Source organism: Epargyreus clarus, unplaced genomic scaffold (genome assembly GCF_041222505.1).
Source record: "Epargyreus clarus isolate Ecla_fem2 unplaced genomic scaffold, WU_Ecla_fem_2.2 ptg000015l, whole genome shotgun sequence".
In the NCBI taxonomy this organism is placed as follows: domain Eukaryota; kingdom Metazoa; phylum Arthropoda; class Insecta; order Lepidoptera; family Hesperiidae; genus Epargyreus; species Epargyreus clarus.
This window is the reverse complement of record NW_027332223.1, coordinates 1,098,253-1,121,912: the sequence shown is the minus strand read 5'-3', so window position 1 is coordinate 1,121,912 and position 23,660 is coordinate 1,098,253. Positions and strand designations below refer to the sequence as shown.

The 23,660-nt window shown below is 35.3% G+C and overlaps 1 protein-coding gene across 1 annotated transcript; it reads left to right on the top strand.

Moving 5' to 3' along the window:
* Window positions 1-1,774: 1,774 nt before the first annotated feature.
* Window positions 1,775-19,991, top strand: LOC140748040 (sodium/potassium-transporting ATPase subunit beta-1). Its single transcript, XM_073080723.1, has 7 exons — window positions 1,775-2,025; window positions 13,769-13,897; window positions 15,393-15,512; window positions 16,533-16,621; window positions 18,161-18,250; window positions 18,611-18,764; window positions 19,368-19,991. Exons 1-7 carry the CDS (start codon window positions 1,884-1,886, stop codon window positions 19,487-19,489), a joined length of 846 nt encoding a protein of 281 aa, XP_072936824.1. The 5' UTR covers window positions 1,775-1,883; the 3' UTR covers window positions 19,490-19,991.
* Window positions 19,992-23,660: the final 3,669 nt, after the last annotated feature.

The window sequence follows — 23,660 nt, the reverse complement described above, 5'->3', positions numbered from 1 at the left end:
AAGCCACAGGGATAAACGTTGGAAGTGTAGGAATGTGGCGCCCTAAGCATCTCTTTTCAAATATTTACCTTTTGTAATGTTCCCCCTTCCGTACGCCTCAAGTTTTTGTGATCATGACCTACATAACGCAATCATTGGGACTATAATTAGAGTAATATAACCAGTAACCACTTGTCCAAGGCGTTATAGTTTAAAATGCAGCATGGCAAACCCATAGCGTGAGACGTTCAAATGTTAGGTATGCACTTGTTTGAAACACAACATAGTGCGCAACCCTATAGGCCTGAGAGGCCTTTAAAACATCTCAAAGGTATCTCAAGTCTGTAGTTTACAGTCTAGGGTCTACCTTTGACCTGACCTTTATAACGAGAGGAGGACTTATGCCCTACAGCCGGAAAATAGGTTGATGATGACTTAATACTTGAAGAGACTCCACGTAACCGATGGAAATATTATATAGGTATTTTAATAAATAGTAAGTAGGTGTAGTATATTGCAGTTGTGCAATATAATATGGAAACCAATAAATCGTTGATGCATAAGTACCTACCTATTTAGTAAATGTAAACAAGTCAATTGATTGTAAAGTTAGTTCCGTATTACATAGACTATTTATGACATAGATTTATGATGGCTGCGAACGCGAAATTGCTGTATGGTCCATAATTTAGGTTTAAACTGATATTTCTGCTTGTAATACTGAGTGGCATCTTTCATTTCAGATATACTGGGCTTAAATCAAGGTATACCTAAGACTAAAGTTTCTATAGTAAATGCAAAATTGAATAAAATTGCGTTTTAGCTTCTGCCGGAGTATCTAATTACTTATAAAGGGATTTTAATGTTTTTTTTTTATTAAAAAAAATATATATCTTTATGGTAACCATCACGGTAAACATACGTTATAGTAAGTTAAAAGACGTTTGCTGATAATCGGTAATCGATCATCTCTGTAATGTGAATGTAGGTCTATGAATGAAGCCATAATTCAAAGTTAAGATGAGTATGATGGATGTTTGCAACAACCGTTGCTCACAAATTGAAAAATAATAATACAATGTCATTGCTTTATTGTATTTCAGAGTACATTCTGGAATACTCTAGCTAAGTACGTATACCATTATTTGATATGTTTTTATCGATCTCTCAGGACTATTGGTTTCTGCACAATGTTTTCTTTCACCTTTTAATCAAGAAGGTACCTACATGCCTAAGATTAGAACCTCTCACGCTATGAGTTTGTTATGAGAGGCTGTATTTCAAACCACAAGATTATAACTCCTTGAGTAAGTGGTTATATTACTCTAAATTATAGTCCCTATGATTGCGATATGTAGGTCACGAAATCTTTAAGCTCACAAATTGAAAAATAATAATACAAGATCTTTGCTGTATTGTACTCGTATTCCAGAGTATATTCTGGAATACTCTAGTTAAGTACTCCATTATTTCCGTTCCCACAATTTTAAGAAAGAAAAAGCGATCTTATTCAAGTTTTGTTATTAGGTACATGAGCCTTTGGACTCTTTGGGGGTTAATGACATTTCTATCATTGTTTAGAATTTGAGCGAATTATTTTAGATCGACAAATTTACACGGCCGTAAATATCTACGTACCTACGTAACATTGGACTAACATCATAGCGTTTTTACTTTTTATACGCTAGTGGTCCCGAAATATTTACAAATTTATTGAGGCCAGACAAACCTAGGTGTCGTCACGGCCGATTGTTCACATATGTTGTCGGGCGACACGTGCGTTATTTTATTTATGCGTGCGCGCAGTTGCATTTACACCGCCGCTGTCGGCGGTCGGGCGCGCACTGGGATAAACGCGGTTCTCTATTCGATTTTTGAATTTATTTTTCTTTTTAATTGTTTAAATGGCCAGCAAATCGAATGGCTTGGAGAGTAGCGAGTGGGCCCGCGCGCCGCCGCCTTCAGGGTCCATTTGGGCGCGGATAGGGAAAGCAATCTATAACCCTGAGGAGAAAACCTTCTTGGGGCGAACGCCGAAACGATGGGGTGAGTTTTATGAATGTAAACATAATATTTTTATTGTTTTTTACATCTATTAAAATGATTTAGTACTGTTTAGGTGTAGATTACGATATTCCATGAGTCAGAACCCTCTGGATTTTCACTAGTTTCCTGTTACGTCAATACATATCTAGTAGTAAAATCATGGAAAATTTTGATGTGTTTACAGAAAATAATACAGCGTTTTTTTCTATCGGCTCAGAACAGCATGATCATTATTGTTTTATCTAAAGCAGAAATAGAGGTGGCACTGCTCCTATAGTCAAATCTATAAAGCACGCACGGTTTTATTACATAAAACGTATTAAAAAGTAACTTTAGATAACTTTTCTGTTACGATTGGTTACAGATGTATTAATAGGGGATCCTAAACTGTAGTTGTAGAAATGCTTACAGAACAGAAGTCCATCTGGTCAGGGATGATTTGATTTACCCCTGTACGCTTTGTGGTAAAAAGTACCCAGCTTTACTCCTCGTGTTTTATGTTGGTTCGAATTCTTTTAGTTTTTTCCTAGATTAAACTGTACCTAATATAGATTAATAGGAAAAGACACATGGAATTTAAGAAGGAGTTACTTATGTTTTCAGGAAAATACGCGGTAAAAATGACTTTTCAACAAAATTTTGTTGACTTCCTATAAGAAATTCACTTGATTACATATATTAAGACAAGAAAATAAATATTTTTTTATGTACATAATAGTATAAATTTATATACATACTTGTTTAATCGATTAATAGAAATCCTCATCATTTATAACGAATAAAATTTACAAGAAAATAAATGAAAAAGCTTTGTTTTAAAGTAATTTAGTCTTCGATCACTTAGTTCTTATTAGTGATCAAAGAATTTAGTCTAAAATAACCAAAAACATATAAGAAGTTATTAAAACTAAATTATTTGTTCTAATATCATTTATGTGTTACATAAATTTATTATCAATTAATTAATTTAAGAATAAATTATTTTATGACATAAACTACATACCGACCTAAGTTTATACAATAAGTTGTAACTATTCCACATCAAAGTTAATATTCAAGTAATGAAATGTACCAATATTAAATCCAGCGTAACTGTTAAAGTGATAACTGATACTATTGTTGTACCTGCATTGTTTCCTTTTGAACGGCCATTAAATTTTAATATTCTATTGATATCGGCAGCAATGCTTAACAATATCGTTTTTAGATTAAACAATGGATTGTCGCTTTTATATAATAAAAAATCCGAAAACAAGGTACAATTTCTTCAAAGCTTACGAAAGATTTAAATGTGTTAATTTTTGCCTAAGAATTTCTGTTTAACAACTGACTTCTTGTATCATAGTATAAGGATCTATACTTATACTGTGCGTGTAGAATTTTATAAATTACTGCGTGAGGGCAATAATACATAATTATCGGCAGATAATGATACCTATTACAGATAACATTTCGTAATGAAGATTTACGAGAAATAATACAATTTTCTTTGTAATGGATGCCAAAGAACATAATAAAGTTGTAAGACGAATCAGAGAATAATATAATCAAAATAATATACCCCGAAGCCCTGAACACAGCGTTTCAAGTTTTATATAATAAGCTTTAATAATCGTAGAGAGTTCAGGGTTCGAGTCTCAAACACGCACTATAATGCTGTGTGACCTTATAAAATTTCGCACAGTCAGAGCGGTGGACTATGCCCTAAACCCTTCATAGATTGATAGGGGACCTGTGTCTAACGTTAGTATAGAAATGGGATAGACTAGATATCAATTAATAAATTTAAAGCCATAATCAAAATCAAACTTAGTCTTAAAGCTTACTATAAAATTTGTGATTATATTGATGTTAAAACAGCTTGGGACTGATCAATAACAAAATTATTAGTTAATTAAGAAAATGTCAAAGTGTAGCGTATCTTGCTGAACAAACTTCTTTTTTAGATAAATGTGACGCAAGATACTGGAGCTAATGCTTTATTAATTATATGTAAAAATGATGGCATTTAAAAAAAAAAGGGAAAAGAGAATAATTATTAATAAAAAAAGAGAAACCCACTGAGTTTCTTACCGGATCTTCTCAATAGAGGTCGCGCTCCGATCCGGTAGGAGTTGAAGAAAAATATTGTACCTGACAATTTGTAAGTGCCGCCGTTGGCCTGTACAAAATAAATATATTTCATTTAATTTCATTTCATCGTTCCGATATTGTCAATGAATAGCAAAGGGTCTGTGGCTTACTTCGATTTGTTGATCGAAGGTGGCTGACGCATAATTTGTATTTGGGATTCGAAAAGTTCATAGGTGGTCGAAAAAGCTTTGTAATGTAATGTCTATTTCAATAACGAGTATAACGATTGTATCTATTCGAATGTTTACGGTTTACATCCACGGGTAATGCGTCTTATTTGAAAGCCAAATATTTATTGGACCAGTTCAACGTAAACTTGCTTTGGATTGTAACCCGCTTGATCATATTTACCGTGAAGAACTGGAGTTATTGGAGTTTCTTGCGTAAACACCATTTTGAAAAAGGGCGATCTCTCGGCAAGCTTGGTGATCATCCTTCAGGAGTGGCTATGCTTTGACAGTCTCAGTTCGAAGCTTGTACCTATATGTGGAAGAAGCTGAGAAAACTTCGATTCGTGTTTCAGCGTGATTCAGAATCATGTGGCGCATCTCTTGACATGTTACGAAAAACCTACACCATAAAACTTTGTACAATGACACCAGAGTAATTCAAAGTAGACAAAATTCCTGGTACTGTCGATTTTTAATCAACTTCACATGTTACAATAACAAAATGTTATTATAAGTTCCACCTGAAGTCGATCACAGATGCGTTGCGTTGCGTCTCCTGAGTACTAAGATAAGCCTTACATTAAGGTCTATCAGAATCCATATATTCAAATATTGTTGCCGGTGTTTTTCAAATTTCATCAAATTTATTAAACCATTAGTTTATTTACAGTAACATACACGTGCCATGTATCTAAAGAATCTAGGTATTAGTTTAAGTTGAGGTTTTCCCATAAATATTTATTAGGTGTATTTTTCCTCCATTTGAATAGGTATATTATAAATAGCATATACAATATTTATTTATATTAGCTAAACCCGACATTTTTATTGGCTGTTGGTTTACATTTAAAATTAAGTGAAGGTTTTGTGTCTGTGCCTGCTGGCTTTTTAGGAAACAAAACACTGTAATTTAACTTTATTTAATTTTTAGTATTTGTTGTTATAGCGGCCACTGTAATGCATCCTCTGTATAAACTTCAAATGTCTATCTATAGGGTTCCAGAGATAGAGCCCTGTGACAGACGGACAGACAGACAGGCAGCGAAGTCTTAGTAATAAGATTCCGTTTTTTACCCTTTGGGTACGGAACCCTAAAAATTACTTTTTGAGATCCATTGACTACTTTTTGAGTGTCACGGATACATATAGAAATATATTTTTATTTTCAAAAAGCTTATTTAATGTAATATTGAAGTAGATTCTACGCAATAGTAAGTAGTGATAGTCTAGTGGTTGAAATTTGGCCTCTCAGCAGAGAGTTCAAACTTCGATTTTCAGGCACGCACTTTTGATTTTTCAAAATAATGTGCATACTCGTACTTACAACGAACATACAAGTTAATAAGCATTTGCTTTATTGAAGAAGGAGGACATCGCGAGAAAACTTATATGCTTGAAAATTCTTTACAAAATGTTCTCAAAAGCGTGTGAAGTCTATCGATTCACGTTTGGTCAGAGCGGTGTACATTGGCCTAATCTTTCTCACTTTTAGAGGAAACCCTTGCAAAGGGATGCTTTTTGGAACATGACGATATATTTCGTAGGTATAAGTACCTACATAGTACATGTTAAGTAAGACGTAGTTCCACGTGTGGATGTCATTCATACGCGTCGGGTTACGTGTTGCCGTTAACGATCGGTATCATTTATCTATCGATGGCTCCGATGCACGTTCGCTAGGAAATAATCTGAGATGACGTACGTCGGAGATGCACACGTGGTTCTACGAAACTAGTTTGTACCGTGTTCTCTGTTTTGGTGTTCTCTGGCTGTGTTTTGAAGGTTCCGTAATAATTAATTTTAGAACAACGAAGTGTTGTGAATACCTAATACACCTAGTACATAATATGATCTATGTATTTAGTTTTAGTCTCCACCGGTTACCTATTCAACTCTTCACCGGGTCCAATGTTGCTTTGGTATCTAATTTTTTTAAATTTAAACTTAAAAATAGGTTATGAAACTAGTTCACATATCAGTAAAGTTTCGACTAATATTAATTCAAAATTTAGTTCACTTTACTTCAAAATCAAGTTCATTATTAGTTAAAAATACACTTTTATTTAACTTTGTATGAATATTTCAGAGGTATATGTTGCCAGCGTTATCTACTCTCTGTCACCTATCATGAAGCAAATGTTTCGTCTAAATCGATTAAGTAAATTAAAACATAAAAATATTTTTAATTTTTATGGCTTAACCTAGTAATAACTAAACGTACCTATATTGAAATGAATATAAATAGAAATTTAAGCTTCATGGAATTCAGCTTTATGATACATTCTAAATAGACTCATACCTGATTTAAAAAACTACTACAGCTATCTCTTCTCAACGTTTTTACCCGAAGGGCTATTTATCAATTTTCTTTCGAGCGTATGAATATGTTTGTCTTATTATTTGGCATGCCCTTCAGCCCAAACGGCTTGACGAATTTTAACACATGTGGTGTCGTTGGCTTCATCTAAATTGGTTGAGGATGCCACATTTTTAGTGTTTGTCGTTATAATATTTTTTGTAATTATCAATTATTGGCAAAAATTCCAACATTAACTAATTAATTTAGATTACCACAACCAACCAACATTGTTTTCATAGCTATTAATTGTTAATGAATTTTAACCAACATTATTTTCATTTTCATTAAATAACCTGTAGATCGAATCCATTACACCGGATAGCGGTTATTGAAATATGAAATGCAGAAACATGTAGGTAATTCGATCCGCTCGGTCCAATTACACTGACCGACATTAGCACGTGGGTAGCCACTTGCTTATTGCTGCTTTGTTTACAAAATATAAAGCAAAATATGCGATTTCAGTTTGACGACCTACGATTTTAAGATGGTGTGGCTAGTGTAACCCATGGACAAAGCAAATCAAATCAAATCAAATTTATTTTGTGAAATGCTTAATATACGTATTTTATCAACACAATACTATGCATATTGTCATCACTGACGTACAAAATTGTTATAAGGTTAGAGTATTAATTATTATTATTTAAATACAAAATCTAATATATAAAATTCTCGTGTCACAGTTTTCGTTGCCATACTCCTCCGAAACGGCTTGACCGATTTTGATGAAATTTTTTGTGCTTATCCGGTATCTATGAGAATCGGCCAACATCTATTTTTGATCCCCCTAAGTGATAAGGGTTGTTCACCCTTAATTTTTTTTATATGGCAACACAACGTTTGCCGGGTCAGCTAGTAATACACATAAATATCATATTTTTTGTGAAACAAGTATAATTAACCCCGATATGCTTAGAGTCCTATCTGAGGTCGGCCACAGATGCGTTGTTACCCCTGACGACTAAGTTGTAATGCCTTGGATAAGTGTCTCTGTCACCATACCCTTCTAAGCGGAACACAGCAGCGCCTAATACCTACTGCTGTTAGGCAGATATGTTATGACATCAAGAGTTTTATAAATGAGCTTTGTTAAAATGGGTAAATAAACAAAATATACTTACATAACTTTCAAAAAGTTAAACAATACTTCATGTGACTGTGGAATTGTCGATTATTTATTAATAAGACCTACCTACACTGGATAAGTAGTGGTAATACTACAATAATTATAAAACAATAAACAAAATCAATATCTCCAAAGTACACATAATTAACCTCAGGTCGAGTTACAAAACAGTTTAATAACCTTTCCGATCAGGTCACCTTAATGTTTGCGAGTATGAACCTAATCAAAAGTGAAGATATAAGTAAATATAAATGCACTTTATTCTTGTTTTTAACAATTTTGTTAAAAAAAACTACGGTTAGTTGTCCCACGGTAATAGTATTTATCGCCTATCGCGTATGTTAAAAGCCTCAATAAGAATTGAAATTTTACAAAAACTTGGCCACGGATGCGTTACTACCCCAGATAATAATGTTTGATTCTTGGCCATAACCACATTCTTTAAACCAAAAAACTACTTTTTTGCCGTTGAACCTTAAAACTTAAGGGCAAACCTTTAAATTTCAGGATACATAGGAATTAAATTAATTTTAGTCGGAGTAATGCTCTAGAATACGAGTTTAGATTAAAGACTTCCTACACTTACAACCCCACATTAAGATTCCCTGTATCGTGAGTGCCATGGATATACAAAGACGAATACACTAACACCTAGGCCCAGAACAGTTATCCAAATTCATCATTCAGGTATCTGTTTGACCGGGGATCGAACTGGGAACCCTTTGCGCGCGGTGACCTTCGTCAGGCGGGCCGACTATTACAACCGTCACGGTACAAATAAGATCCTTATACTGTGCAACCGTTCCAAACTTTTTGTATACACCTGGTCCCATGGGATTGGTGAGATTAGTCCGCGGGTCCTTTGATTGACAAGCAACCCGCACGGCCATTCAGAATACGCTTTGAATCAATTTGTATGGCCATTGAATCCCATCACAATATAAACGAGTTACCATCGGCCCTCGATTTACATCGCTTTGTGTTACCAAGGGCAAACGGGTTGGTTAGGGTTACGTCCAATTGAACGGACCGTTTCTATCCAGACATTTATTTAAGTAACTTATTTAAATGACAAATGTTTTATTAATATCATTTTATCAACTAAACAAAGCTTACATCAAACTGGGCCTTTAATAACTATAATAATATAGCAGTTGGATTACTTGAGAAGCGGTTACCGATACTTTCGCACAATCAGAGTAGTCGAAGTCTTTGAAGGAAAGCTCATTCGTTGTGTTGCCTGAGAACTAAGGTCATCGCCTATTATGTAGTTAGCCGGCACCCACACACTTCACAAATCGCAAAAAATTGCTTCGTGGTAGAAAAAGGTTGCGGTGGTATCTCGTTGGTTGAATTGTGCTAGTTTTTTTGCTGTGCTTAAGCTTACAATTCTTCACAACTTTAAATGAGTAAATTTATAAGTGTAATAAGAAGCTAAACTCTGATAACCCTACTTACAACTGTAGAGATCAAATAGGGCGTTAAAAGTAATATGGAACGTGTCCTGCAGCGCCCTGGTTTTAGCCACAAAGAAAAGATTCCTGTTGTCATTAATTCCAAAATTCAAATTCCATCCCTTTTTGAATGCTTGTAACTGTACTACGGATGGGTGTGAAATTTGCAGTCCCAGATAGATGGTAATATATTGATAGATAGATTGCAATAAATTTTAAAACCCAGGAGATGCCCCACGACTGACTATCTTCTTATCCCACCTAACACCACAGGGATTATAGGAGCGGCTGAAAAACAGCGCTACTCGAATCCCTGATTCTGAGACAGCAATGCTGAGCCGAATTCCTTTTGTCATATTAATATTACTGTAAAATGTACATTTATTCTTTGTGTAACTGTGTTATTATGGCAATAAACGTTTATTATTATTATTATTAAAATAAGTCATATGTAGGTAGGTATGTTATAAAGGGATAGGTATGGATCTTTACCTACTATATTTTTTATTGGCACGTTTTAAGGGCACACTTAGCTTTAATTCTTTTTAACAGATTAAGTTAAATGTTAGTCATAATTATTAAGGACCCGTTTTTTAAAATATTACCATTTTGGGATCCAAAGTTTTTACTCCACGTATTAATAGATTAGTAAGTTTCAACCATCATAAGGTTAATATATCAACCAATGACATCAATACGAGCACAACTCTGTAATACTAATATTATAATAAACTAGCTGACCCGGCAAACGTTGTGTTGGCATATAAATAAAAAAAAGTTAACGGTGAACAACCCTTATCAATTAGGGGTATGAAAAATAGATAGTAGCCGATTCTCAGACCTACTGAATATGCATATAAAATTTGGTGAAAATCGGTAAAGCCTTTTCGGAGGAGTACAGTAACTAACATTGTGACACGAGAATTTTATATACGATATAAAAAGAAATTAGTTCATTGTAACCATACGACACGGAAGAATACAAATACAAGAACGTTATCCGTGAAAATAAACAGTTAAACAGAAGGTCATAGGATTCCATAGTTCTTGCATAACAATGTCACATTGCTTGGTGTACAGATAATATTAAGTACACGTATGTTTGAATGTGAGTGTATTTTATTACTTCGCAGTGTAGATACTTTATTTACAGTTTCATGGTAATTGTGAGTGTAAAGTGACAACAATCGTGTTGTATTATGGTTAATGATTAGGTGTGAATTAACTATATCATTGAAATAAGCATTTGAGCTTTAAGTTAGTTGTCCTAATTAAAGGCAAAGAGGTCTTATTTATTTTAAGATCCCGAGGTGTACTTACTGTCAGTCAGTAAAGCAAAAGTTCCGGATTCGATTCTGAGTTAGGCAGACATTTAAAGCATTAATTTGTAATTTTGGTTTAGTGTACTTGTAGATGGTAATATTTGGAAATTGATTTATAGACAACCTTCTATTGTTATTTACTAAATTCATTGTTAAGTAATAAAATTATGATAAAACTTATTAAATAATTATCAAAAAAAGTTTAATATACATTTTAGACTTATCTTTATTTTTTCGAGGCTAAACTTCGCATCAGTCGTATATCGCTTAGCTAGTTTCTTAAATAAATGTTAACATCGAACTTTAACTTAACTTGAAACATTCACAGAATGTTTAAATATATTGTTAAAATTAATCGTAAAAGTATTTAGATGCACGGCCGTGCATCAACCAAAATCAGAGCATGCATACTTAATTTATATGAGCTGTACTTGATTCTTGATTATTGATTTCGTCTTTATAAATCATAAATTAGATAAATAAAAAATCATAAATTCCCTTCCTTGAGTTTCTGTATAAATACCTTATTACACTTAAAACCATCGTTAAACATTTATGATTCTGTTCTATGAGCATCCATAAATTTATTCTATTTGTTGAGTTCTGCAAGGCTTCGAGTTAGGTGTTAGCGAGTCATCCTAGTAACTATGTGAATTAGTTAAATAAACGGATATCCATTTATAAACATGGTTACTATCAGAGCATTATCTATGTAACAAACAGAGGATAATTATGCAAATGGGCATTTAGTAATATTCTAAGGTGGTGGTTCTTTGTGGTTCGAGTCCGGCGGCACCACCGCCACACCTATTTCTACCTAATAACAGTAGTGTTAGGCGCTGCTGTGTTCCGTTTTGAAGGGTGTGGTAAGGAAGACATACTTTTCCAAAGCGTTCCAGCTTAGTCGTCAGGGGTGGCGGCGCACCTGTGGCCGACCTCAGGTAGGAAATTCTAATCCTATTTGGGGTTGATTACAGATGTCCATGGGCGGCAGTAGCCACTTACTATCAGGTGGACTGCATGCTCATCTGCTACTCCTATATCCTTCTGACTGTTATAATGCCAATTTTATTATTTATTAGGATTGGTGAAAAGTTTTTAACCCTTGACATATAAACGAAAACCTCCTAATTGCAGATTCTTGCACAATGACATCATTCATTTGCAAGCGTAGAAAATTTAAAGAATCTTTTACCATCTTACAGCAATAATCAGTGTTACAAGCTGAATAACTGAACTGAACTGAATATTGAACTGTCAGCTACTTTTTTGAATTTTTGACAAATTAAAAACATTTTTAGAGAAAATTTAGGCAAAAATAATTACAATATTGCGTAATTTACATAATAAATCAATAAGTATTTCAAATATTTTAGGGACATTTTAGCACGGAGACGTGCCAAAACTTTTTTACGCAACTATTTCAATTCTCAAAACTGGGTACATTTTCTTGTTAGGAGTGAGTAATCTTTACTAATCTATGCTGAATACATAGCTCATACCGTCTTCGCGAAGCCCTTCACGTCTTTCCGGCACTGAATTATTTACAGTAAGGACAGAGAAATGCGTTCGCCATCTATTTCAGTCGCGCCCAGAACCATTTTAGACATCTACGTCACCGCCGACGGTTTCGCAACGGTGCTGGTTGTAAGAATCAAATTGGTACTCAGCGGGTTACGTAAAATCATTAATGGGCTCATGATCTGAATGATGGTGCTTGTGAAAGGTGTAAAGTACGCCTGTTGCTTCTAAGATCGGACTACATTCGGATTTTTTAACATATTCATCTGTCGCGTAAATATGAAGATATGTAGAGTAGAAATAAGATTTTCAAAATGAAAAAAAAGTAACAGAAAATTCAAATTTTAAGGTGGTAGAACTCTCTGTGGTTCGACTCCGGCGGCACCACTGCCACACCTATGTCTGCCTAATAACAGCAGTGTTAAGCGCTGCTGTGTTTTGGTTTGAAGGGTGTGGTAAGGAAGACATACCTACTATTCCGAATTATTCCAGCTTAGTCCTCATCATCATCTTAATCCGGCGTAGGCAATAGGCCTACATTAGGTAGAAAACTAATCTTATCTGGGGTTGATTATAGACGCCCATGGGGGGCCAACACTTATCATCAGGTAGACTGCATGTTCGTCTGCTAGCATTATATAATAAAACTTTAAACACGTACATACCTACATGGGCATATAGGTGTTAACTATCCTTCTGTCTCAAACCTATGAGTACTTATACGAATGACGTGCACATTTTCAAAAACAAATGAACGGAAACGCAATGAAATCGCAGCATTTCAATGCGTCCAATTGAGATGAATATTCCATGTCAGCCTTATTAATTGAAACCTTGCTATAAGTGTGTCGTCTTTGAAAGCAAATCAATTGTAATTTAACGCAGTGATCGCTCAATTGTTTTCTAACACCATGATAGAGATCACATAGATGGGTGGGTTATCAAGTGTGCGTGTGGGTGGATGATGAAATTCAAATTATTAGCATTAGCAAATAATGGGCCAAGTTCGAGTCTAACCGACAAACGGAGGGTCAATGCATTGTGAAAATTTGAACTATCTATGTTTTTTTTTGACTGATAACAGCAGTGTTAAGCGATATTTTGGTTTTAAAGGTGCGTGGTAATATACACATACTATTTTGAGGCAATCCAGCCTAGTCCTTAAGGGTAATGGCGCATTTGTGGCCGACACAAGTAGGAAGGTGGTAGAACCCTTTGTGGTTCGACTCCGGTGGCACCACCGCCACACCTATTTCTACCTAATAACAGCAGTGTTAGACGCTGCTGTGTTCCGGTTTGAGTGGTGTGGTAAGGGAGACAGACTTTTCCGAGGCGTTCCAGCCTAGTCCTTAAGGGTAATGGCGCATTTGTGGCCGACACAAGTAGGAACAACTAATCGTATCTGGGGTTGATTACAGTCCATGGGCGGTAGTAGCCTCTTACTATCAGGTGGACTGCATGCTCGTCTGCTACTTCTATGTTATAAAAAAATCTGGGGCCGACCCTAGTTACAGCTCTATCTTATCTGGAGGTGATAATACATTTTTATGGGCGGCAGTGGTGACACACCATCAGATGCACTGCATGGTCGTCTGGTACTTCTCTATTATTTAAAAAAGAATGTGTGATGATAAAAGTTGTGATGATATTTCCAGGAATCGTCATCATATTCTACCTGGTGTTCTACGCGGTTCTGGCAGCCATGTTCGCGATCTGCATGGTGGGCATGTTGGGGCAAATAGACGGCAAAATACCCTACTACACCTTGGAACAGTCTTTGATAGGTAATTATAACCTTCCATTAAAATATATGATTTTTTCGTTGAATAATTTTTGAAAGTGGTAAAAAAAAAAAAAAAATAAAAAAAAAATAATAAAAAAAAAAAAAAAATAATAATAATAATAATAAATATATATATATATATTATAATTATACTTTATTCGGCACCTAGCCATTAGAATACAGTTTAAAACACAAATAATTACTTAAAATACTCATCACATATATACATACATACAAACATACATTCATACAAATAATTTTTCTTAACCATATTAATATAAATTCTTTAATAATAATCTAAAAAAATATAATAAAACGCTACCTTAAGTTACTCAAATAATTATTGTCCAACACTGTGTCATGACCCTTAAACAACAACTATCATTGCATTCGCATTTTTTCTACAGATATGATTGTCAACTTTAAATCTACCCACAATAACACTACGCTAACCCATTTAAATTTGTTTGTATTTTGTAATTTCTCTGTAAGTGATTTTTTTTGTAAAATCTTATGAGAAATAAATGTCTTTAAACGTAAAAACCCTTAGTGGTCGACAGGAGGCACCAGCGCCACATCTATTTCTGCCTTACAACAGCAGTATTAAGCGCTGCTATGTTTTGTTTTATGGGTGTGGTAAAGGAGACATATTTATCTAAGGCGTTCTAACCTTTTCATAGGGGGTAGCAAAGCATTTTTGGCAAAAATCAAGTGGGAATTTAATATGGAGTTGATTACAGATGTCCATGGGCGGCAGATACCATGTACCATCAGGCGGACTGTATGCTTGTTTGATTTTTTTTTTGAAATTATTGTATTACAAATATGTATATCCTATTTATCTTTTTGTACTTTGATTTGAGATACCTTTGTCAGTAACCCCAGAACAGTATACTTCCAATAAGCCATCCACAGAAATTATGACATAATTTAAGTAGGTAGGTAGGTAGGTGTACCTTGGCCATTTTAATAATTGTAGTTGTCGGTAGTACAGGAAGGTAATAATTAAGGGCAACAATTATAATTTGTGTATCCACACACATCCATTACCTAGGTATGTTTATTAAAGAACAAACAAACAAACGTTTAAACAAAAGCTAATATTTTTTAAATAATTAAGTAACGCTATTCAAAGTTTAATGTTATAGTCACTGTTAGCTTGGCTGTAAGTGATCGCATAAAGCTAAATCTTATATATAAAATTCTCGTGTCACAATGTTAGTTACCGTACTCCTCCGAAACGGCTTTACCGATTTTCACCAAATTTTATATGCATATTCAGTAGGCCTGAGAATCGGCTACTATCTATTTTTCATACCCCTAAGTGATAAGGGCTGTTCACCCTTAACATTTTTTTATTTATATGTCAACACAATGTTTGCCGGGTCAGCTAGTAATACATAAATATTAGGTACAGGAATCACGTTATGACGCCAAATTAAAATCAATGTTAAAAAATATATCCTCACCAATACATACAATACAAACTGTTCCAGGCATAAGCCCAGGCGTGGACTTTCGGCCACGGCCGACTGAAAAAATGGAGCTCAAATACATCCGGAGCAACACTGCTGCGCTAGAGGCGTATAAGAAGGAGCTGGACGCGTTTCTGCTGGGTTAGTCTTCTGCTTCCTCACATAGGGTTCATCGCTAATCGAAGGTGGTAGAACCCTCTGTGGTTCGACTCCGGCGGCACCATCGCAACACTTACTTCTGCCCAATAACAGTAGTATTAAGCGCTGTTATATTCTAGTTTGAAGGGTGTGGCAAGGGAGACGTACTTTACCGAGGCGTTCCTGCTTAGTTCTCAGGGGTAGCGGCGCATCTGTGTCAGGTAGGGATATCTAAACCTATCTGGGGTTGATTACAGATGTCCATGGGTGGCAGTAGCCATGCATGCTCGTCTGCTACTCCTATTATATACAAACAAAATAAAGAGATGTCGGGACAATACTGGCTTTTCCTAGAAATCCCTTGAGTTGAAATTTTGAATGGAGTTTAAATTTTCACACACGTTTTGTTAAGATGATAATGCTTGATTTGGTTAGTTAAGTTGTTATTACAACATCCCAAGATTGTGGACTAATTATTTTTATATGCATCCGATAAGATCTGGATATCAAATAACCGGTTTTTCGAGAAGAAATTCGGTATGACGTTACTAGTTAATAATGATTTATAATCAAAACATAAGGCTGTTTGTTCACTGCCACCGTCACCGAGCCGATACCGAGAACGAGATTATTTCGGGCCGATTTTAATATGACGTGACGGCGATAGCTTGTCCACCGCGACCGATATCGGCCGTTTATTTTGTTCCAGCTGTCACGCGTATGACGGCAGTGTATGGACAAGTCCATCGTGTTTTATATTGCCGGCACATCGGCCCGTCAAAATCTCGGTGCCGATCTAGCGGTCACGCCGATCTACTCGACGTATCAGCGGCCGGGATGACGGTGCTCGGGTAACGGACGTGCGGTGGACAAGCGGCTGTAGTAAACGCTACTTCGGCGCCGTCATTAATTATCGGCTCGGTGACGGTGGCGGTGGACAAACGGCGTAACTGCTTGACGAACTCCGTGCTTTCAAATCTACTTGTTAATTAAAAGTAATTGTTAATATGATGTTGTTTTCAGAGGAACAGATTAACGACAAGACAGAATGCGTCGCGGCTGACAACTATGGCATTCCTGATTCACCATGTGTCTATATCAAGTTGAATAAGGTATAATTATTTTTATTTTTTATAACCTAACGATAAGTCAGACGAGCTACCTGATGGAAAGCAGTCACCGTCGCCTATGGACATTTGCAACACCAGAGGAGTCGCCAATGCATCGCCGGCTTTGAAGGAGAGCTCTTTTTACACCCCTCTTGAAGAGCCCCATGTCATAGTCCTGAGGGAATACCTCAGGAGGAAGTTTTTGCAGGACCGTGCGTATTTGCCAATTAATTGTTTTTGTTTTGACATTGCCTTGCTGTTAACCCAGTATTGTCTTACTGCTGGTTACAATTTCAGAGTAAATAGACCACCGCGCAGTCTATGTGCGAATTGGTAGACCGCACACATTCTAGAGGGTTTTTTTAAAGTACTTTCAGGAGTGTAGGTTTTCTTAATGTATTCCTTTACAGTTATAGCAAGTGATAATTAATTTCTTATATGCACATACTTTTATAAAATCAGAGGTGCATCGTATTCGAACCTCGATCCCCCCGATTGTGGGACCACGGTACAACCACTGTTTGATAACACCTAATCTGATCAACTTGCACATAGAATATAAAAGCACTAATATAGAATGTGGTTGAAATTTGCACTCTTCATCTTGAGGAAGTTAATTACGAACTTAATAGAAATTCATTACAACTTGCTTTGACGGTGAACATCGAGAGGATATATGCACGTCTGGGAGTTCTTAAAAATGTTCTAAAATGTGTGTAAAGTCTACTTATTCGCTTTGACCATGGCGGTATGGCCGACATCCCTGTCACCCTGAAAGGTGTCGTGCCAAACTGTGGAACAATCACGGAACAAGAAAAAGTAGATAATAATGAGTTAGGACCCTCTGTGGTTCGACTCCGGCAGCACCTCCGCCACACCTATTTCTACCTCATAACAGCAGTGTTGAGCGCTGCTGTGTTCTGGTTTGAAGGGTATGGTAAGAGAGACATACTTGTCCTAGATCCAGTTTAGTCCTCAGGGGTAGCGGCGCATCTGTGGCCGACCTCAGGTAGAAATATCTAATCCTACCGGGGGTTGATCAGATGCCCATATCCGGGAGTAGCCATCAGGTGGACTGTATGCTAGTCTGCTACTCCTATATTATAAAAAAAAGTTGACGACAGTAATGACGATATCCTAGACGTTGAAGCTATAATAATGCAAGTAGCTGGAATCTGTGCAATAGTTTATCTCAACATAAACGCGTTTTAGATCGCTGGTTCTAATCCGAAATGTAATTTAGAATTCTTGTGCGCTACTGACAATAGTGTAGGTGGAAACAATAAATAAATACCAATGAATGGTGCTCTGCTCCCTTTGGCGACCGGTCGTCCTTGAAACACACACTCGCGACTCCCGAATAGGTCCTCAAGACCTCCGTAATAAAATATAATACAATATATCTCGTCCCGTGACGAGTTTCGATTGGCGACTGTATGATTTTATATGTAATGACAGAAACGTCAACATTTCAAATTTCGAATTTACTTTTTATAATCAGTACGTCGTCCTAAATATTGAACATATCTTTTTTTATTCCAGGTTTATGGTTGGAAACCAGATTACTATAGTGCCAGTGACCTCCCGGCGGACATGCCCGATGACTTGAAAAATATTATCGCAACTACTCAGGTATGTATCTTTTTGATGACGTCATCCAACAATTCACTGGCAACAATACTTTAAATTATTGTGTAGAGCAATTCTCCCTATCTGGCTCGCAGGACCAACCTATTTAAAAAAATATGAAATATGTATTTTAGTTTGATATACAATAGGTTCATGTTTGATATCCGATAGCTTGCCTACTTAGAGCTGGTCTAGTTTTAAATGAAATATATTTATTTTGTATAGGCCAACGGCGGCATTTACAAATTGTCAGTTACAATATTTTCTTAAAGTACTACCGGCTCGGATCGAAAATTTCGGGGTCATCTTTGATTTTTAAATGGAATTCAGTCTACCTATAAAATCATAATCATTTAATTTCAGGGTAAACAAATCTGGGTGTCTTGTTGGGATGAAAAGTCCAACGAGACAAAAATAGAATATCCTTGGGGAAGAGGGCTGCCGAATTCGAAGTACCCGTTTTTCAACGAGGACGGATACATTAGCCCTCTTGTTGCTGTTAAAATTACCGCGCCAGGTAATATGTTTTGATTTTTTCATTTCATTACGCGTCTAAATGGTTTGGAAAAGGAAGATCGCCTCAGGCTTAGTGATGATTACATTTGAAGTTCAGGGAGCAAGTAATTCTAAAATGCAAAATGTTGAGAAAATTTCGATAGCGTGATTCAGGATCACTGTCTTTTGATGGGTCGTGGCATGTTGGTACGAGTACCCATTAACGATGCGTCTATTTCGTGATCGTTTTTATTAATTACTAGCTGTGCCCCGCGGTTTCACTCGCTTAAAAAAATACAGGGGCACAACTGCTTTTAAAATATAAGTAGCCTAAGTTACTCCTTATTACATCAGCTACCTGCCAATAAAAGTCCCGTCAAAATCGGTACAGCCATTTCAGAGATTAGCCTGAACAAACAGACAAAAAATGTAAAAAATGTTATTTTGGTGTATGTACCGTATGTATATTGAGAAGCATGTAATAAAAAGCGGTTATTTCAATATTAAAAACAGACACTCCAATTTTATTTATATGTATAGATATAATTATACAATAAAATCTTAATTATAAAAATCGAGCAACTGAAAGCAGCAAGCAAGATAAAACTTTTTTTTATTATTTCAGATGTAGACAAAATAGTGGTGCGGTGCAGGGCGTGGGCGAAGAACATAATATATAACCCCAGTATAAAGGAACCCTCAGGGCACGCACGTTTTCACTTGCAATTCAAGGATAACGCGGCTTAGTAATTTTATATGGCAATGTTCGAAGTCTATGCGACATAAGTGAAGAATAAGATAAAATCAGATATGCTTTAATCACATAATACCTAATTTGGGATTTGTTGTTGTGGTCTAAATGGTGTGCTAAGATTGCTAACAGAAAAAATGTCTATCTTAGATTATCTAGGATATTTTAGTACATACGTATAAAAATTATCTGGATTGAAAATAAAGTCCCAAATTGATTTAATAGTATAGTCTGTGGCTATCAAAAATATTTGTTATCTGTTCAACTTACTTATGTCTGCAATGCCTTTTACAATTATAAAAAATACAATGGTTGCCGAGGTTTAACCAAAATATATTCGGTTTATATATAATTTTTTTAAATTCAATTACATTAATAAAGATGCAAAATAAATCATGTAATAGTAACAATTGTCGTACCTACCTAACATTAGTTTTAGGAACCCACCTGTTAGCAATAATTGTACACTATATGTATATTGCTTGGAATTTTCTTTATGTTTGTCATAGATTAGTAAAGATACTTCGCCGCCTTAAAATTGAATGAAGCCACAAATGGCTTATTATCGTAAGTTCTTTTTTTGAATTCTTGACAAATAATAACATTTTTAGAGAAAATTTACGAATAAATAAGTAATACTGCGTAATTTACATGAATTTACATAATAAATAAATAATTATTTCAAATATTTTAGGGATATTTTAGCACGGAGACGTGGCAAAACTTTTATACGCAAGTATTTCAATTCTCAAAACTGGGCACATTTTCTAGTTAGGAGTGAGTAATCTTTACTAATCTATGATGTTTGTATGACTATTGTATTTAAAAGGTCTATCTCTTTACGACGTCTATAAGTTCGTGAACTATTTCGGTCATTTTCTACTTCAAATCTTTTAAAACGAGTTTCAGGAATAATAAACGAAAATAAGGCCCTGTTTACATCAGACATGAAATTGTTGATGTTTGAAATAAAGTCGCTCCAAAAACATGGATAGTTCATATAAGTATCCGATCACACAATTGACAATTCATTCCGGATGGACCCGGTTCGAGTAGATCTTTTAGTATGAAGGGTGTAGTGTTTTTTTTTTAAATCAAATGCTTTTAAATTAAAGCAGTTCTACCTTTAGGCTGGCCGCATACATTCTTAGTATTATTGTTAGGTTTTCGTTTTCCGAACGGTAAAAAATGGAAGTGTGTGCGGCAGTTAGAACATGTTATCGAAAAATAGTTCCTGAATCCGGAAACCGAATACGGAATCCTAACAAGGAAAACGATTGTATGCGGCCAGCTTTAAGGACGTACGTACCGGATTGTCAAGTATATATGGACGATATGCAAAATGGATTTAACCCACAAACCGTTTTTTTAGTTACTATCACAAATGGCATCTCCACATCAAATTTTGTATATGCAAAAAAAATTCAAGCTGCATGGTACATTTTTTTCTTTTGAAATATACAGATATCAGTGACACCAACCATAAATTAAGCAATTTAACTTTTACTAAAAGACCTATTTTTTCAAAAGCTAGTTTATGTGGTTGAATCTATTTTGCATAACTATGTCCATATGTAGGTATGTAAGATTGTTTCCTATTCTATTCGGAGTTTGTTTATAAATATTTTCGTGGATGGCAGTGACTACTTAATATCAGTTGAACTGCATCCTTAGTTGCTATTAGGTACCAATGCACAGTATATGCATATAGGTACATGATTGTACCTATTTATTACATGTTTAATAATGATTTAAATCATTATTTTACTGTAGGCACTTTATTTTGCCCCTTCTAAGATTTAATAACTTTCCAAAAACAACATCAAACGTTTTAATTTTATTATCCTTGATTATATCATTTTAGAATCACATATCGGCATACGAGATTCACAAAGAAAATAGTATTTTTTCTAAGATTAAAGTTGAATTGTAAATAGCGCCATCTGTGGCTACGACACCGAACTTCATTATAGTACTAATTACTATACTGCTTGTTAGATTTTTAAGTACATATTCTTCTGAGTTCCATTACACAGATTATAAATCCATTCAGCGATATATTCTCAACCTATCATTCCCATAATGTTATTTATTATCTGTATCGTAGTTTAGGATAATAATAATAGGTTTAGATACAATTTACTATGTTTTCGTAAAACTTAATGACTACTTAATATTTATGTAAATGTACGTAGTATTGTAGTATGAATAGTGAATTAATACCTAGAAAATTTAATATTTTAATTTCCTGGAACCATTTTCTTAATTTACTAATAAAAATGCTTTAGTTATAAATAAGTGATTAAATGTTTTTTGATGAATTTTTTGTCACTGTGTCATTCTTCAAAACTACTACTACTTACATGTTACTGAAATTTAAATTAATATTTAAATTAAATGTGTCAGTCGACATTTCATATGAGGTGTGTGGACTTATGCTCCACAAAATAAGCAAAATAATCATTGGAATATAAGGCTGACCATTGTCTATTATCGTTTGAGCTGCTAGTAATAATGATTAGAGCGAAAAAAGCTGCTTGTCGACTATTTTACTAAGTAGTCGCCAAGCAGCTTTTTTCGTAAACTACCGTTTATGCATAATTATATGAATAATGAATAATTATATATATAAATGTTTAAAAATACTGTCAACGGTTGACAGATTTTTCGAAAAAAGTGAAGCAGTTGCCGTGCGGTAGTCGCTCAAATATCAAATTGGACACCCAAACGACATGTGCTAAAGTATTTGCTCAGTAGTTTATGCACCAAGGTAGCATATCTCTGAGAACTAAGTTAAAGCGTCAGATAACTGTATTCCGAACTACAAACTCAAAGCGTAACACAGTAATGCTTAATAGTACTATTATTAGGCAGAAATAGGCGTGGCAGTGGTGCCTCCGGATTCGAACCGCTGAGGGTTTAAACCCTTTAAAGCCAAAGTTACTACAGCTCATGCGAAAGGTACCTAATGAACGGTCTGCCTTAACACACCCTTTAAAAACTTAGCCGGAAATGCCGGCATTGTGACTAGATCAAATTAGTGTCTCGTATTAATATTGAATTCGTTTCAAAAGTTATATTTAATTTGCTGTATTGATTAAATATTATAATAATACCTGGCTAAAGTACAAAATAAATCTGTACGCAGATGTTTTTTGTTGAAATAAAAGAATATTGTTTGTAATTTTGCGTTTTATTTATAGAATTAAATAACCTTTATGTATATACCTACTGTTTTGTCTTAATAAAAAAGATTTGTTAGCTGGTATTCTAATAAAGACACCAGCATAGAAAAAAGTTTTTAAGATATACGAATAATCTTCATTTTAAAAGTGTATTAGTTTTTCCGAAGTTATTTCATTTAAGTTGGAAAATAAGGAAATAATCGACGCGCTTTTCCAAAATCACAATTATTTTCAAAATGCATCCAAATCGTTCCTCGTCTCCCTAAATATGTAATGATCTTAGATAGATGTTAATTTTTATTTTTCTTCAAGAGTAATTCTATTTACTTTCTACCCTACCGTTTAGCAGATATTCTTATTTTTTACTTCTTACTAAGTATAAAAAGCTGATTGTGACAGAGGTAATCCGCCCATTGTCCCTGTAGTTCCGGGACCAGAATAGGGCTACGGTATACTCTTCCTGTCGTAAGAGGCGACTAAAAGGGGTTTTCGGAATTGCGGACGGCAAGAGTGAGAGCTCGAACCGCCCGGCCAACGGTGTGGTGATTCAATCTCACCTGGGCGGAGCCCGACTGGGCAATGCGCTGAGAGGACTCCGGTTTCGTTTCTTTGGAGATCCTAGAGTCCTTTACGCGGCCTTTCTGAGGACGGCCACTTGGGGTTTAATGCGGTAAAAATCCCACATAACCCTGTGTTGGTCCCACGGAACTCGAGAAGAAAAAAAAGGTAAATCGCCCATAAATTATTGAGCTGTATTTCGAAAACTATAATTCTTTTGACTAATATCCAAGAAGCACATTAATCTAAGTGTGCGAATGTCTACGTTAGTGCATATATTGTAACATTTGTGTTGGAACCGCGCCCTCCGCACCACTTAGCTAATCATCCCTCGCTCCCTGTTGCCCTGTTGCGTCCAGATTATTCCGGATCTGTGTTCCTCAAAGATTATGTATGACGCCAGAGGGAGATTTTTTTTTATTTG